The 18768-nt window shown below is 40.0% G+C and overlaps 1 protein-coding gene across 4 annotated transcripts in view; it reads left to right on the top strand.

Annotated features, from left to right (window-relative positions):
* LARGE1 (LARGE xylosyl- and glucuronyltransferase 1) overlaps window positions 1-18768 on the top strand; it is a 300311-nt gene that overhangs the window by 252567 nt on the left and 28976 nt on the right. For all 4 annotated transcript variants that reach the window (XR_008235525.1, XR_008235524.1, XM_052789429.1 and 1 more), the window contains exons 10-11: window positions 4333-4488; window positions 15648-15811. Coding sequence is in view for 2 of the 4 variants with exons in the window: in XM_052789429.1 (XP_052645389.1) it covers window positions 4333-4488; window positions 15648-15811 (320 nt within the window). In the remaining 2 variants the exon portion in view is untranslated. The remainder of the gene's footprint in view (window positions 1-4332; window positions 4489-15647; window positions 15812-18768) is intronic.

Genomic DNA, 18768 nt, shown 5'->3' with positions numbered 1-18768 from the left:
TTGCCTAAACAAGGAGTCTATTTTTTAAGCAGGAAAGCTCCCCGTCTACAAAATACGACTTTTACTGATTTACCTAAATTGTGAAGTGCTCATGGGCTTGATTAAGAATATCTGTGCAGTGCTTTGCAAAATTGAACTTCTTTAGCCTTAAATTCAAGCTTTTTTTATTTTTACTTTTTACCCCTTCAGCCAGGAAGGTAGTTACATAGGTATACAGGATATCCTGTATTATCTGATTTCATAAGGGCTGAAGCAGAGTGAGAAATTATCAAGATGTGTCTTTGGGTAAAAAGTGTAAGAGATTGTGGTTAAGGAAACATTTGGCCAAATACTTCTTTTGGAGAGAGAAGATGCTTCAGGGGAAAAGTGGATAAGGGTATCTATAGAAATAATGTTGTGTTGAAGCTTATCGTTTAGTGGTTTGAACATCAGTTTTAAAGTATTTAATCTTCCCAGAGAGGACAATGCAGCTGGTAACCTATGGAGGTTTGCTTGGATTTTTGTTTTCAGTGTATTTCCATGCAGATAACTGACCTTAGAGCCCTCTCTTACACTCCACCAGCATATAACATCCTCTGTTACCTTCCATCTCAGATCCCACTGCCGGTCTATGAGGCTCCAACTGTCTCATCATTTGAGTGCTTTGGGTCAGAACCTGGTGAATAAATGGGAACTATTGGCGCAGTTAGCCTGTTTCACTGGGTCACAAGTGTATGGAAGTATTCTGGGAGGCTGGCTGAGCGTAATCAGTGAGTGGCAACAGTTGCTGATTAACTAGGATGGTATTAACAGAAATGTAGATAGTGCCAAGTTGCTTAATGACGACTAACCAAGTGTTAAATAGATGTGGAATTTTAAGTTCTGATCTTTCACTGCTTAAATTGCTAAATGAAGATTAAGGACCGTATTTTTCTTAGTTCTCAGGAGGCCTTGATCAGGAGTGGAAGGATCCGTGGGACAGCCTGAAGGCTAGCACTGTTCCTGAGGTGTCCACCCAGATAATGGCACTGGAATTCTATATGTTCTAGCTGCAGTTTCCTCTGTAAGCCTGCAGAGCTTTGGAATAGCTTAGAAACTAAGAGGCAATATAGAAGAATAAATAAACACAGTATTATGGTGCTATTCAGTCTTGGAAAGGGGATGTTGTAGCAATGAGATTTTTAGTTTCTGGATTCACCTTCTTTTTTTAATGTTAACACTTGTTCAGTCTGCAAATAAAGTGGATTCTAAGTTTGACTTTTTTTTTTCTTCTGATTTCCCTGTAGACCCTTTCCAACTGATTATTTTTTTCTCCAATCAATTCACTGTTGCCCACAATAAAGTTTCTAATGTAATGGCCATAGCTTACTTGTGCAGCCCATTGTCTTCATCATGTACCTCACTGAAGCCCGTGACAGGGTGTGTATGCAAGGATGTCTTGGCCTGTACGACTTCTGCTGTAGCTGATGGTGCAATAGACCAAGTCTGACAGCTACAGTCAGAACTGGAGGTGTATTTGGGGGCTGACAGCGAAAGAATATGGTCTTTGGATGTAGTGTTGTATGTCAATGGTTAAGAGTCTTGTTGCTTTTTGACACCTGCTGTTCTTTTTTATGCTTTCATATATGACATAATATTTATCTAATCAAGTTACATTTGAAAAGCAGCCTGCTTTTTCGCTAGACCTGTTTTGTGTTTTTTCTACCTCAGGTCATCCAGATGGTTGCATAGTTCCTTGATGTTCTTTAGCTGCATTGGCGTGTGCTGTCTTTCTTGATTAAAAAATCAGCTTTTCTGGATAGTCATCAGCTCCATTCAGCTTTCTTCAGTTCACTCCAGGCTCCCCTGACATCTGTACACATGCAGCATCCTGACACATTTCAAATCTGATCAGATCCGAACCACCAGCTAGGCCCTTGACACTTACCAGCTTTTACACACACAACAGATTTTGAGGCACAGCAGCAAAGAGCCTCTGCGCTGACAACAGCAGTTGTCTGGCTTTGACACAACTGGGTAGAGGCATCAACACCAGTACTTGGCTGTGATGTGACATAGTGTATGTTGATGGGAAATTCCTGCAGCACCGGGGAGCCTGTCCCATAACAGTTCCTGAGTTTATCACCATTAGCCATTTCTGTGCTCATGGTCCTGAGGGTGAGTGGTCAGAGTGCTCAGCAGGGGGATAGGATGCTCACGAAGACATCCAAAAGGAAACTCATGTGAAGTGTAGGAGTAGTATGGAGAATGCACAAGTTTTTCTTAGCAAGTATTTTTTGTCCCACTTGCCAGCTTCTCAGCTTTCTTTGATCCAGTCTTAAATAAATGCAGGTTACCAGCAGACAGTTTCCATTCTATGCCTGCTTGTAAAAATGCATACTACTACCCTGTAAAACTCTTAAGCAGCCCTTTAGAAGCCCTGGGCTTCTGTTATGTGTGCCTGTTTCCCTCAGGTAGGATTCAATCGTTGAGATTTTTTGCATGCATTTAATGCCTTTTGCTGCAGTTAACTGCAATGGATGAAATATGTCAAGTTCTTTTCAAAGAAAGGAGATTTTGAAGATCCATTTTTCAGTGGAGGAAATCTGTCATCTTAAGTTTATGTCCTAACCTACCTAAAGCTCCTTTTGTTTCTGTGGTGTTCTGTATTTTCAGCATGCATTGCAGCAAGATGTTATTGCACAGTTAAGCTACACTTCTGAACATATGGACAAATGTAAAACCAGCAAAGAATGTAGCATTACCTGGGAAAAATATCTACACCAATATCTACAGTTTTGTCCAAATAATGTCCCAGATTTATATAGGGCATAGATGCATCATGATCTTGATTTAAAGTGTTCCTATAACTGGAAAAAGTGATTTGCCAGTGAATTTCTGAAATGATCTTTTTTTCCCTACAGTTGCTTTTCTGTAACTGCATGTATGGTTTTCTGACATCCTACTAGCCTCAGTAGTGAAATCCCTGGAAGGGATAAAGCTTTCCCTATCAGAAGGTATTTTCATTGGTGTTAGGTATGTAGAAGAGTGCCATAACTTTTATGGCAGTATAAATACTCAGTGGAGAGACTATGTTGTTTGCTGAAGTTAGCACAGGAAGTATTCAGGCTATGTCCTGCTCTTTCGTCCTCCGGTCCTCTGATTCGGCAACAGCGTGATTTCAGAGGGCTCCCTGTTCCCGTGGAGTTGCGTTGCTGACACAGAGGGAACTGCGTTCATCTGCTCTGGGCTGCTTCTGTTCTACGTGCTGCGCTTCAGCGCTGTGCGTTCCCTCCCACAAATGCAATGTTCAGAGCAAAGCTTACCGCGCGGCCGGCTCGGCAGCTGGCGTTGTGGCTCTGTGGCTGTGTGTGAGTGACACGGTGCCTTCATGCAATTAACTTAATGGATTCAGAGAACCTCCGGAACTCTTAGCTTGGAAATATTCCCAAGGGAGACTTTTTTTTTAATCTCTTTAGAAGTCACAGGAATAAAACTGAATGCAAAGCATTTGGTGTTTTTTTCTTACGCCTAAAATATAGCCTCTATAAAATGAAATCATTCCTGAACACCACTTTTGGCTCCCTCTTAGTTTTTCCTTAGGGCCCCATTCTTATTCACACTGGCAGCAGTACAAAGTTCCCTTGAAGTAAATGAGAATCAGGCCCTTTATGTCAACTTTAGAGTTAAATCTAGGCCACTGTGAGAGTCGTCTCCCATTAGCAGAGGCTAAATACCTGCTAGAAATTGGAATTCAAAGGGTGAAGCATTGTACTGCATCACTGTGTTGTGTAATACAATTGAGATCAGTCTTGTTTAAATGAAGCAATGGCGAAAAGGAAGTCAGATTAAATTCAGTCCTTTTTGAAGGGTGTAAATGGGTCTAGGAATTAATTTCAAGCTTTTTCTTCTCAATACCTAACCAGAGAAGAGTCTTGCCTGGCTTGCAACAGTGAATCAATTTCATTAGCTGAAACAGTCATGTGGAAATCTGAGATTAATGTTTAATACCTACATCCCTGCGTCCCTCGTCCTGCCACCTTCTTCAACAGGGTCTATAACCTATCAGCTCCGTGATTAGAGTTGTGGCAGCATTTATGAGGTGCTGTATCACAAACTAGAGCAGCACCCTAACTCAAATGTGCAGGTAATCCTATGGAGGAGTTTCAAAGCACATCATCTGTAGAGTATGCAGTTACTTGTGAAAGATATGGTGAAGCCTTCCCTGCTAAAATACAGAAGGAAGTCTGTAGTTTGGGGGTTGGGGTTTTTTTGTTTTTAAGAGGGCAGTGAACTGAACACACATAAAAAGAGCAGATAAAGCAAATCTGTATTCTAACAGCAGGATGTGTTTTCTCTTTTTTTCCCGCTGAGGTGATTCACTGGAACTCACCAAAGAAGCTGCGAGTGAAAAACAAGCACGTGGAGTTTTTCCGCAATCTCTACCTGACATTCCTGGAATATGATGGGAATTTGCTGAGACGGGAACTCTTTGGCTGCCCCAGTGAGGCAGACATTAACAGTGAAAATGTAAGTGGGATGTCTAGGGCTTGACTATTTAAAGGGTAGTTCATACAAGGCACAGGCTATGTGAAGACGTGGAGAGTTGGTGGTGCGGGTAGTGTGGTGCGGAGGGACTCAGGAGAATTGAGGTGCTCAGATTCCAGGAGTGATGCTGTGCAAGTCATTTAATCTCTCTGTGCCTCGGTTCCTCACCTGTAAAACTGTCATATTAATCCTGCCTTTCCCCTGGTTTTTGTTGCTTTATTTTGTCTACCTTGCCTTTTAAAAATCCCTAACAAAGGTAACATCACAAACTGAAAATGAGGATTTGGGCTGTTCATTCCATTCGGCAATTTTACAAATCTCACCCTTAGACCTAAAAGTTTCCAGGGGGAGGGCTTGTTTCTTGCTGTGTGTTTGTTCGGCATACAGTGATGTCAATTTGGGCTATTAGATACTAATGCACAAATAATGAAGAACAAAGGAAAATATCAAGACTGCTGGATTTAGGTCTATGAGTTTTTTGCCGTGCTGCAAACTATAGAATGAGTTAATCCTTCAAGGTACATGTAGGCTGTGAGACTGCAGGTTTTTTCTGCACTGCCCCTAACCAAACACAGCAGCATTTATGAGTATCTGCATAAAATCTGGAATCAAAACCTTTCAGACAAAGCAAATCCTTTGAAAATAGTTGAAATCAAGGGTGTTTGCGTACAGATGTTCTTATGTGTGTGTATGTCTTAGCATATATAATTCCAATGTAAAAAACTGTTAACTGAAACATTTATACACAGATGTATCTGAACTCCTTGTGTATAATGTGGTCTCTGGAGATTTCTAGACCAAGTAACAATTTTGGCTACGTAGGCTGAAAGGAAAAAAAAAAGGAACCTGTAACATTTTATGTTATCTTCAAGAAAAAAAAAAATATTTCTAAATATACAACATTCTCTATATAAAAATCAATAAAGCAAAGCCAGTATCATGTACACATTAGCAGTTAAGAAGTAACTGGCAATCAATAGCATCGTTGAGGCTTGTAGTGTTTCCATTTAGTCTGTGGATAAAATGACCACAGGAGATGCCATTCCCAATTTTTTAACTATGCACTCAGAGATTGCATAGATATATTTTAGCCCAAGACATGGCTTCCCAGATACTTATTTGACCATCCCACTGTCTTCTGAAAGGAGTGGGGAATGATGAGAAACTGGAGATAAACATTAACTGGGAGAGATTGAAGCAGGGGAGAGAGGGGGGGGAGAGGGAGAGAAAGCGAGCCCACGGTGAGAGCAAAAGCACATGGAGGAGGAAAATCCTCTGCAAAAGTGAGAGGCTTTTAGACAATCAAGTGAACTGAATGTGGTAAAAGACCACTAAGAGTCTGACAGACAGAGACATCAAGATAAAATAGAGTAGAGGGTAGGACAGGAAGAGAAAAGGTGAGACATTAAAAAAAAAAAAACCACAACACAACAGAACAAAACACACCTTCATCACGCTTTAAGAATGCAGGTTAAAATTATACTGAATTCACAGTATGTTGTGTGGGTTCGAAGAGCATGAATGCAGTCACAGACTTGTTGCTATATTTTCCAGAGCTCTGTACATCCTTAATAAACAGATTTATTCCAAATGACAAGTTGCTGGGGAGCAGTGCACAGTGAATGCAAGTTCTTGCTGACGAAAATGGCAGTCCTGAAAGTTTAAAATGGCTCATTTTATTGAACTTGTATCTAGTTGACAGACACTGGAAATGACTAACTGTTCAAGCCTGTTTCTTATTCAAGACAAGTAGAACACAATATGGTATATGGTATGGCTTGTGTCTGAAAAAGAAATGTAACTCATTCTTCCATTTATAAATAAAAAAAAAAGAGATACTGAAAAGAATGAGCTAGACATACAAAAATACATGAGTCCTAACTTGCCAAGAGACACCAAAAAGCTAACAGCCTTCTATCAAAACAGATAGAGAAAAAATCTAACTTCAGATAGCTTAAGAGTAGTCACTTAGGAGGAGACATTGGTTTTTATCAGTTACCCTTGATGTAAGCTCCCCTCTAAACTTGACTATGTCCTTTTTATTGTAGAATACAAAAAGCAAGTTTCAGCTTTGAGGTTATGAGGCCCAAAGAATAGGATTATCATGAAAACCACTCTTTCTCTCACTCTGTCTGCTGTAGCACATACAGTGTCACAGATGTCCTATTAAAACACCGTACATTCCCGTGATCTATTGCAGGATAATCTTCAGAAGCAGAGCATCTTGTAAGGTGAGCTTGTAAGGAACCACTGTTTGTCATTCCTCCCAGTACAAGAACTAGGGGGGCGTGAAGTGGAAATAGCAAGTAGCAGGTTCAAAACAAAGATAGACATTTCACCCACGATGTAATGAAGCTTTGAGCAGGAGGTAATGTTGCTAAAAATACACATATGCTCAAAAACGACTCTTCATGGAAAGAAAATCAATCAGGAGCTGTTAAGCTTTGGTGCAGAAAGTCCTTGAACCACAAGTTCAGGACTGGGGGAGCATTCTGAGAAAGCATCGCTGTACAGTCACCCTGCTTTTACACTGCTCTCGGCAGCCAGCTCACAGCTGGAGACAAGATGCTGGGCGAGATGGACGTTTAGTCCAATAAGATGCAGCTGTACATTTCCGTTAGGATTCCTAAGCATATATGTTACATAAAAGGCTATAATTTCTGCAAAGTCAAGTATGTATAAAGTAGGAATTGCTATTTGATTCATCTTAATACCTATTATTTTTCCTTTCTTCTCTGAATTGAGACTAGCAGCCCCAAAACACAATTGGGCTTTATTATGCTAGGCATTGTATTATGGGTAAAAGGTGCTCCTTCAACTGCCTGTGCTTTTCTCCACTGTGGACCAGTGGACAAAATGTTAGACTAGCTCTGCTGGTTTTATAGTCAGCAAGAATTACTTAAGCAGTAAATACACTGAGCCCTGTTGTGGAAGAAGCAGTGGCTTGGTGTGAGTCTGTCACTCACTGGCTGGCTGTATCAGAATCTACTTTTAATGTCTTGTTCCAATAAACCTGTAATTAAGGAATATCATTTTTAATACAAATATCTGTAAAACGTGAAAAAGAAGTGTGGCAGTGGGTACCGTTCAGCTGGTTCTGTTACTACAAGGCCCCTTCACACTTCTCATCAGTACGGAGATGGCCGTAAAATGAATGTAAATTACGTATCTTCCCATTTTGAGGACTCTTTACAGTGCCAGAGGGGTGTAAAGGGGCATTAGTTTAAAAGGTAATCAGACCTTATATCAATCTCTCTCACTTTTCCTCTATGTTATGTGTGCACATGCATGTGTGCTTAAATATATACATCTATACGCATGTGGAAGGTTTAGTACTTTTCTTTTTTTAATGTTTGATACAGAAGTATAATACCACCGACTGAATTTTAAGAGATCTAAAGGCAGTCTTTGGATCTTACACTGCGTAGTCCTGATCTAGTCAGTTGTTGATCTCCAGCTGCACCAAACGGCACTGTTATTAGGTTCCAGAATGTTACAAATGGGAATGAACAGAACAGATAGGGCTCTGAAACAAATATTGGAGGCAAAGAAATAAAGACTGGAGCGTTTTTTCTGTCTATGTAAAAATGCTTACATGTATGTCTATGTGTACATACATGTTTCATCCTTCCCTTGAAATATTCAAGCTGAAAGACCCCGTGTGTTGCAGGGACAGGCTGTGGACAGGAGCTTGCCACACGCTCCTTGCCATAGACCAGTACTGTAAGTCCCTTTTATTCAGTATGTACTAAAATGAGATTACAGAGAGCAGACTCTTCTCTGCAAATTGGTATTACAATCACCCCTTTGCCTTTTTTGCAGATTCTGGATGGGAAATTCAGAATATGAACCAAATCCTCCTGTAAACACAGCCATTGACTCAAGTGGCCTTTGGAGCACGTCCTTAGTCACTCCATCCTACTTATTCCGTGCTATTTCCCCCTTCTCACTCCTTCTCTGTTATTTTGATGCAATGCAGGAGATTTTAGGGAAACCCACAAAGGCAAAGCTCACAATAATCTTGAATTTGAACATTTCCTATTGGCTTTTAATGCTTAAGTCCAGCGTTTCATTCTAAAGGACCTACTGTAAAGCCTAAAATATTTCAACAGGATCTTCTGTGTACCAGCCTATCTCTAGAGTTACGCTATAAGATAGATACTGTAAGCCTGATTTTAGCACACAGACACATACTCAACCTTTTAGCATTCTCATAAAACTTCTTTCCTGCAGACAGCTTCTCACCAGGTACTTCTGACAAAGCATTAAATCTGAAGGTTGAATGGGGTGTCCCCTATTAGTGAAGCCTGTGTCTGCATGCAAAGCCCAGAGCAAAATCAGTGGGAAATTTATCACTGATTTCACTCAGTTTAAGAAAAGGACAGTAGATGCCCATTAGAGAAGACTTTCAGAAAACACAAGAAAAAATTCTCTGCAGATGTATATTTTCAGATTTTCAAATCAACAGTACAAAGAAACAGTGTAAAAAATCTAGTTCTCCCTGAAAACACTTGCTTAGGTGTATAGTTGCTTACTAAATGTGTTTTTACTTATTTACTTTGTTGTGCAAAACCAGAGATTCTTGATATTAGCAAATGGCTGTGCATGCCATCTTGTAATATCCACCAGAAAAGCAGGAGATTCTAGCAATGTACCACATAGTATAAACACTACTAACAAATTTAGACATTTTTGAATGTCTAAAAAGAGCAAGCAAAGGGAGCTTCCAAGTCAGTATCAAGGTGCTGAGCTTGCAGTTAGACTGATGCTTTGAGTACCCTTTGCTCCTGCGGAATTTCAGAATACTGCATCATTTGTAGGACTGGGATTTAAAGTTACTATTTTGTCATGACACAGTCTTTCTCTAGTAATAACAGATGGTATATGGCAGTTTTGAGGTGAAATCCTGACTTCCCCAGCTGTGCTGTTTCTATTATTACAACTGTTATTGTTATTAAATGCTGAGCTGGTAGCCCATCCTGTTAGTTGCCTGAAAGTTGCCGTTATACCACTTTCAGCTGCTTATATTATTGTTAGATGAGGGATCATGTGGACTGGTATTTTTTCTGTCATGCTGGTATGCCTCTTTTTTTCTTTTCTCTCATTTTTTGAAGTGAAATATGGGGAAAAGCTTGGGGAGTTTGCCCACACCACAAGTTCTGATGACCTATTCATTGAGATACTCCATACCTCAGAGAAGGAACTGACACTTGGGCCAGGAGCATGTCTTTGCCAACCTGGTGAAAACCTAGGCAAATTACAATGCTGAAAAATCATGGTTTACACATCGTCAGTAGTGTTTTCGACTTTTTGGAGGCTCAGATCTCTGGAGACTCTTTCTTAGGAGTGTGCACGAATACATCTGACCAGATTATATATATCCCAGTGACACAGCAGAGTTGAGCATGCTGCAGGCAGGGGACCTGGACAAAGATTGGCATTTTCCGTGACTGTTTCTTCTGAATGCTTCATGCCAGGTTCTGACTGGATAGTAGAGCCGAGAGCAGGAACCTATTTGGTCTCTGTTCTAAGGGACATCCATTGCCCTCACTGATGTCCGGGCAGTGTGGAGGTGAGAAAATCCAGATTCACATATAAAAGGGATGAAAGCTAGATCAAAGGCAGAAAGGAAAGAGTTAATTGAGCTGTAGGTTCTGGAGAGAGAGTGTTTGGAGCAGGAGGAGGAAAGGACAGATGGGTGCCTGTAGGTATAGGGAGTTGGCAGACTACTTGAATAGGGGCCATGGGACTAGAAACAGGGCTGGGACTGACTTTAACCTTCTTGCCACACAAGGGAACAGGGCTAGGAATTATCTGGGGAAACAAAAGCAAGGAGACCAACCTGTCAAGGCACTGTGCTGCAAGGGAGGTCTAGGAACAGCTCAGCCAAGAAGGTTTGGCAGGGACCTGGGGAAAGGAGATGCAGAGGACTACCAAGATCTGACATCTGCAGCTGAGATCAAGGAAAGTTGTACTTCATATATACGGAACTGTCCAAGAAGTTACGCATGCCTGAAAATTGGGTTCTTAATTGTGTTGATTATTTACAGTCAAGATAAGCCCTTACTTCCATTTAGCAAGAGTATTAGCTACATTTTACATGCTGCAGCCAAATTCCTCTTGCTAGGTAGGCTTGCTCAGACACTATCCTCTTTGTCCTTAGCACAGCTTTGTTTTACAGAAGGCTCAATTTGACCCATAGCAAATGTACAAAATTTTATGGCTTGGGAGGAATAAAGGTTTAATTGACATGGGATTAGTCTGGCTTTTATTACTAATCATTGGAGAATCCAGAAGTACTTTATGTAGGTCATCCCAAACAAGACTCAGTGAATGCTTTTTCCTCCCTACATCATCATCTGCTTTGTTTATGCCATGCTAAAGGCAACAGTTAATTCACACACTTTGAAAGTGCTAAATGTTGCAGTCCAAATTGCCCGCTGGTGGGAACTGGGACAGCTACACAGGAGGAAATGAAACTGCTGCAGTTTATAACCAGATTATAGTTTCATCCTGGGCGGGTGTTAGTTTTCATCTCAGTGGCTAAGCTGAGTTGATTTTGTGCTATGAATCTTAACTGCACACACCTGGGAGAAGGAAAGATGATCTGAAAGTTAAAAGTTTTCCTCTAAGTTGCTTAGTTCCTGTTGTGTTAGTGTGATATTGAGTGAGTGAGTGACTTGAGCCTCGTGTCATCTCACCTCACCTTGAACACTTGATGAGAGAGAGATGCCTACATTAGGGGTTTTATCCCCTTCCCCAAGATCTAAGGAGCCTCTAGAGACGTAACATTTGTTGGTGGGGTTTTTAAATATCGCTAATCCCTAAGAAAATACTTCTGATCCTGGATTTTGGATTGGTCTCATCTGAGATAAAATCCTGTAGATTTTGGTGGGAAGTAAATTGTTTCTGTGACACAGCAGTTAAAAAAAAAAACGAAGCCAAACACAAATTTGCTTACACTAGGAACAGCCTTAGGAAGGGAGATTTATGAGCAGACTGACCAGTTCGCTGGTGAAAGGTACATGTTGTGTGCCATGTATCATATGGGTCTACCATCTATCACATGGATAGAAAACAGCACCTCATCTCATACAAATGTATTAGTCAGACAAGTAGACCTGGTAAATCATGACGATTTATGGTAGAGTTGAATACCTTCTAGCCTGCCTGTGCCTCTCTGGCCAGCCTAGCTTCAAACACTGCTTTTCCTGAGATGAAGGCTGATCGCCTGCCGCAGCTGGTTGCCCAGAGAAGTAACTTAGCATAAATTTTTTTTATGTATTTGTCTCTGCTTTGGCATTATGCATGTCATGGCTGCCATTTTTATTTCTGGAAAAAGTAACATCATGATGCTAATGAAAGCACTTGTTTCCCACTACAGTATTTCCTAAGAGAACATCTACCATACACAGTCTGAAAATAATACATTTTCGAATTGTGAGCATGTTTCCTAGAGGTGACATTTCCCACATGCTCAGTGGCAAGTAGCCTTAGCATTGAAAATGTTGTAGAAACAGTGAATCTTATGCTAAGCAGGTACTCACTTATGAGAATACATGCTGTCACTCTAAGGTTGAGAAGTCTTTGCTATATAAGGCATATTGTTATAAATATAGTGGAGGGGTCCATAATGGGGATGTCATCTTTTTATCAAATCCAGCTGATATTAAGGTCCTCATTTTGATGGTGCACTCTGTTTAAGTAAGCATCTGTTTGCCTAGATTTATCAGCATTCCCATTATAAACCCATCTTTTCAAGAAGACATAATGTGGGAGCAGACCTTAAACCAAGCTGTAGGTTCTTTGTCTGTAAATAATGGATCCATGCAACATGCATGCTGTAGGTAAGATTATATCATTGGAGAAATTTTCTGTGATCATGTAACTGAAAAATAATAGGAGGTAACTAAGAAAGAGGTAAATTTAAGGATATATATGTGTCTGTCTCAGATAATTCCCTGTCTTTTGAATGTCATGCATCTTTAACACTCTTCATTTTAAATATGTGTGTAAAAAATGGCATATGACTGTGTGCAGTATGTATTTATAGGTTGTATGTGTCTCTTCATAGTAAAGAGGAAGCAGCCTTTGTATGTGTATGGGATGCTGGGGCATGGGTATCTGAATGTATATATGAATGAGGGGAACAAAGAAAGTGAGAGAGGGAAAAGGGCTCTTAAACTGCGTAAAACTCTGCAGCACCCAGCTGTTGGTCCTGATAATTTGTCCACGTCATACCGTTAGCTTCAGTGAGATAGCTTGTGAGCTTATGGGTTTTGCTGGACCAAACCCAGAGTGCCGAGCATGTCCAGCATTGCTTCCAGTAGGAGAGTTTTCACATGGATAATCACACGCTATTGCATTCCAGTGCCTGTTGCCTCACCATTGCAGGATAGGCCCATCCTTAATGCACATTGCTTGCCACATATGCAGTGACAATGCTACGGGCCAAATCACAGCCTGTCCTACCTGAGGGATCACACCTTAAGCAAGCTGCGTTTGCCCAGCCTGCAGAGCATGGCTCCTAAGGCTGCCTACCAGTTTAGGCTCGTGGTATGAGCAGGCAAGGATTGCACAAGCATTCCTGCAAAGTGCTGATGGAGCTGTGTGTCTGATCCTGCCAAGTGATGCCCACGTGTTAGCCAGGGCTCTTGGACAGGCACACCATGCCCGTGGGTCTTCTGGGGACTGCGCTCTCCACGGCGTATGGACATAGCTGTCTCATCTCTTCTCTTGGGTCCCAACACTACATACAGTACTGACCATGAGTCATGGGAAGGGCCAGGGAGAACCTCGCGGACTATCAGCATAGCTGCAGGCTTAGAAGAAGTCTGACAGGACAGAGACAAAATCCTGACCCTACGAAATGCAGCGGAAAGAGCAAGATTTCCCTTTCCCTGTAGCAGAAGGGATCTTCTGCTGTTTGCTGCTCTCCTTCGCCTCCATCACCAACTTTGTGACTTGGTGAGGTTCACCATCAAAATACTGGGGCCTCTAAGAAGCTGCGTCTCCTCTTCTTCCCCCACCCAGGGCTCTGCAGTGCGCAAAGCTGTAATTTAGTCCCAAATATTATTCTTTAACTCATAATTAACTATTTATATCCTCTTAGCTTGCAACCTGAATGTAATCTGATAATCATTCAGTGACTGCCTGGTTAGTAGCTGCTGTGCAATTATAAACTTCTAGCCTGGTCATTTGTATGGACAGCAGGATAGTAAGGTACCCCTGAAATGTGCTTTGCTATTGTTTTAACTATTTAAATTTCAGTCATCTCCTTGATAATTCTGTTAAGGGCATACTAATGTCTCTTTTCAAGGAAGAAACAGAAAGATACAATATTCTTTCTAGTCGTAAATATTGGGTTTAATTCAAATATTGTTTGAGTGTGATTTGGAAAATAAAGTACAGGCTCAGCTGAATGATGATTTGTAAAGCAGAATGAATGAAGCGCCAAGAATATGTAAAAGAACTCCTGATTTCTATGCCACCAAAAAAGATCTTGATTTCAATAGAAGTTTTGCCTGAGTAAAGATTTGTCAAGATCGGACTCTCGTCTTTCTAAAAGCTGTCTCTCCTGAGGGATGCTTTAAGATCTGTGCGGAACAACAGCACAGAATGAGAGCCTGATCCAAAACTCATTGAAATCAAAGGAGGTATTTCCATTATTCAAAAGAAGATTATAGAGTGATGTACAGGAAAATATCAGGAATTATTCCATCAGCCTTCACAGGAAAACATTCAGCTGTAAGCATTATTGTTGATGGCAACCATTATGCTTATAGTTCCAAGAACAACAACTCCTCTTAACACAGTATTAGGACAAGAAATACCTACATTTTCCATTTTTTTTCTTGAAGATGGTGAAAAATAAGAGATTTTTAAATCTAAATGAATGTCTATAATTCAATAATCGTTTTGTTGCATGAAACAGTTTTGAAGTGCACTGTGATTTTTATCAAAACTTGTAAAATTCCTGTAAAATGAATATGTTTCTTATGTACTGATAAACATGCAATCGTACTCTTCTTATAGGATGCTTTTAAGAAATAAAATATAAAAATAATACCTTTATTAATAACCTAAATTTTAGAGCAGCACAAACGGAACTCTATTTGACATGTTAAGACCATATATAATTTTCATCTTCATTACATTTTGTAGTACATTTTACAGCAGCTGTGACTGATTTTTCCTTTTAAATGAATGCATTTTAAATAATCTAGCCAGATGTTTGGCTTTAAAATAATACACTTCAGGGATGGAACTGGTCAACTGCGTAGACATTTGGTCAGTTTTTCTCCTCCTCCTTTTCCCAGAGCTAAACTTTTATTCTCTTAAAGCTACATGTCTATGTGACTTGGGATTGGATTGCTTTGAGATGCCCATTTTGACTTTGGAGGGGTTTGTTTTCCAAGGGAGTCAAAAAAATACCTGTTCTCTGCTAATCTGCCATCCTTTGGATTTCTCAAACTAGGTATACAGAAGCATAAATCCTGTTAAAATTGTAGGCTTAATTCTGGCACCTCTGCCGTTGAAAGAATATTTTCATTGCAAAATTGAACTGGCACAGATACATAAATCTCAAGAGGTGGAATAATGATCAGTTAAAGATGTTATTTTTCCAGCTGTCTGTCCATGCTGCTAGCAGCAGTTACTCTTCTCCAACAGAGGCACCAGAACGGGAATTGCTCAGTCCAGCATGTACAAGCTTAATCTGCTGCTGAGTCTTGTCTACTGGAGCTGTATGTCTACAAGTAGTTTGAAACGCTGCTTCTAATAAGGAATGACATTATGCATCACGTTGGAGCATTAACTCTGAAACCTGGTGATTATTAAACTTGTGATTGTTCGCTTTCATTACTAGTCTGGATGCTGAAAGTATGTAGTACAGATAATATATACAACATACAGACCATAATACAATGGTCTGTCTGCCTTATCAATTCACTTACAAGTGCTTTCTTCTAATCTCTTGTCCAGTGACTTGCCGGAGCTAGGCTTGGGAAAACCCTGCTATTCTGTATATTCCACTGCCACTTCGCATTGCATCATGCTGCAAGTTCCCAACCTCCTCGTTCTCTCTGATTTGCTGAAATAATTATAAAGAACTTATCTTTATGTCCACTCTTTCCTTACAGCTCCAGAAACAGCTGTCTGAGCTGGATGAGGATGACTTATGCTATGAATTTCGTCGAGAACGTTTCACTGTCCATCGCACTCATTTGTATTTTCTACATTACGAATACGAGCCTGCTTCAGACAATACCGATGTAACACTGGTGGCTCAACTTTCAATGGACAGGTAGGGAAAATCTCTTGTTCATCTGGGAGCGTGAGGCAATGAATATTTTCTTACAGAAAAATCCAACTATGTAATGCTTTGGGGAGAGAAAAAAAATGACTTTCGTAGAAACTTAGATGTCATACTGTAAGACCTTTCTTGAATTAGGAGTAGCACATGTAGATATCACACATGCATCCAGGCTTCAGCTCTGCAATGCACACACGAGTGTGGGTAGAGTTCATAAGAGGCTGAATACTGGAACTGCAGGGGTTGTTACTTGTCAGGATTGCCAGGCATTATTAGTTTATGGAGTTTTGCAACAACTTAGAAAAAACAGGAGATGTTTGTAATAGACTTAGGCAAGCAGTTGTAGCTGGCCAAGTTTTTACACACAGTATTTCCTCGTTAGACAATGTTAGTTGTGCTTTCATTGGCATTTTCCTTGCAGAAAATTTCAATTAGTGTTTTTTCTTACAGTGAAAATCAAAACTAAACATTTTAGTTTCAAATTGGGAAGCTGAAAATAAAACCTCTTTTTTTAATGTGCTAGCGTGAAATAAAAAATATCCTTTTGAGAGGAGTCATTGCGTTTTTATACAAATGCTGATTTTCAGAATAACATTTCTAGTTTAACTCTTTTCAACTTTCAGTTCTGATGTAAAGTGGAATTTAACTGGTATTTCATTAGGGAAAAAAAAATCCATTTTGTGACAAGTTCCACCTGCACCTTTCTGATTCCCACCGTTGCAATTAGTTGTCATTTTTCAGAAGCTCTGAAAGCACAGTCTGGATCAGCCAGCTTTGTGAAATTTTGAATTGTCAGTCTCCTTTTTCCTCCTGCTTCTCAGTTCGAATCTAGTCCAAACTTCATAGTTACTGCTATCAGAGTGGGTTACAAAACAGGTCAGATTCCTTGAATATTAGCCAGAAACTGATATTTCATTTAGTGGAGCACATGCAGAATACAACATGACTCATGAATACCACCACTGCTACACCAGTGAAAGGTCAGCAGTATTCCAGGAAAGTCAGAGGAATTCAGATCAACAAAACATTTACAGCCTGTTTTAAAAATAAACACGAACGAATGAGGGCTTCTGTTTTGCCAGTGCCTCAGCGCTGCATGCTGCACATTGTGTTATGATTTGCTATGCGCATTGGTGTCTGTTCTATTGATTTTTAATTGAGGAAACATTTCTTAAGTGTTCACAAACCTTTGAGTAAAAAACTAAAGAAATAAATTAAGCCAGACCCTGAGCGAGTGCCACAGCAAATTAGTAAAGCTGGTGTGTGCACTTGGTATATTTTCCCCCCAGAATTTAATTCAAAAGAGTGAGCTGGGGCTCAGTGCTGATTCACTGGCACTGATGCAAAGTCTGAGCATCTGTTTCCCTTTCTGGATCCTCACTGGGGCACATGTTTTTATTGATAGACAGAACCACACATTTTTATTCAGGAAGAACAGCCCTCCTGATACTGTGCAGGAAAAATCTTCCCTGCTTCGTTGGTGTGTTGCTATAAATTATTGATTTGAGTTGGAAATACTTTCTTTCAACTAAAATCAATAAATAATATCATACCAAAGAACTGTTTAGCTGCTTTGTTTTCTTTCACATCCTTCAGTTACTGCCTTTTTTTTTAATCTTCTTTAAACCACTTCTATTAAACTCCTCCAGCATAGCTGTAGACATTTAAGAATAGTGTCTCAGATGTAAGATGTCATGTACATAAACAATGTGCTATACACTACGTTCCTGCATCATTCTTTCAAATGATCATCCAAGATGAGGAAAGGCAAAAAAGCACCTCCCAGTGTCTCCAATTATAGTCCTGTTGGAGATGAGACTGACATGACTATCGTGACAGGCTTATGTTTGCCTGTGCTGTAGGTTTGGGGAATGGAAGGAAGGGGTGCAGTTCAGGAGCTAACATTAATGTCTTTAGGTGATAGAAACTTTGAGACAGACTTTGTTCAGCGTTGTTCATTATTGGTTAATTGCCACCTTTTATACTGATGTGACATTTTCTTGGATAATGGCTTGGTTGCATCACTGCACATCTTTTGGCTAGGCAGCCTTTTTAAAGGCATGGAATGTACCTGGGGTTCAGAAATCAGAGTGGGAGTTACAAAAATGTGAGATCAGGATATGGACAAGGAAAGACACAATTAGCATTATACTGCTTGAAGTCTGGGTGAGAATGAGTTGTAAATCGGTTGAGTATTCTTAAGAAGAAAAGTGAAAACAAAGAATCTCACAAAACAATTGAATTCCAGCAAAATTCACTTGACTGAAACAGACCTTTAAAAAATTTACCAACTAAATGATGACCTCATTATTATGCAGTATAGCAGTACATTTATTTTCTCTAGAGTCCTTAAGAGAACACATTCCTCAAGATGGCTAACAAAACCAAAATAACTTGGCCATGTTGTGCTTAGAAACAAGTAATTCTAAGTTTTATGGTCAAAGGAGACTGTTGTAACAACCTACAGAGAGCAGATAATGGAGCATCACTCAGCAGTCCCTGTATCAAACTCGTGGAAGTGGAGCCTGTCAATGAGAATGATGCAGCAAAATGGAGTATTCTGAAGAGCACTAAGCTGTCCAGCTGGAAATTTATACCAGCAAAACCCAGTTCCCACTTAACTATCGTGAAAAGCTTTGCAGGCATTATCAGGTGTGCCGTTTAAATAAGTTATGTATGCCATTTGTCCACTGCGTGGAGTCCTTGAAAGGCATTTTGCTGCATTTCTTGCTAGGCAAGTATTCCATTTTTAAGAGGCTGCCCTAAATCTTAAGTGCTGATGAATTGGAGTCTCCTGATTAATAGGTTTCCACTATGTTGGAAAAAGGCAGGAAAAAAAAGTATATTTATTTATTATTTGTACAATCAAAAGCCTAAAGTCTTCACATACTTTTTAGATCTTTTTTATTGATTTGTGTTTCTAATTCGGCTGTATGTTTCAGGCTGAT

This window comes from Harpia harpyja, chromosome 6 (genome assembly GCF_026419915.1).
Source record: "Harpia harpyja isolate bHarHar1 chromosome 6, bHarHar1 primary haplotype, whole genome shotgun sequence".
NCBI lineage: Eukaryota > Metazoa > Chordata > Aves > Accipitriformes > Accipitridae > Harpia > Harpia harpyja.
Note: the sequence above shows the minus strand (reverse complement) of the source record. Positions and strands in the feature narration are given on the sequence as shown.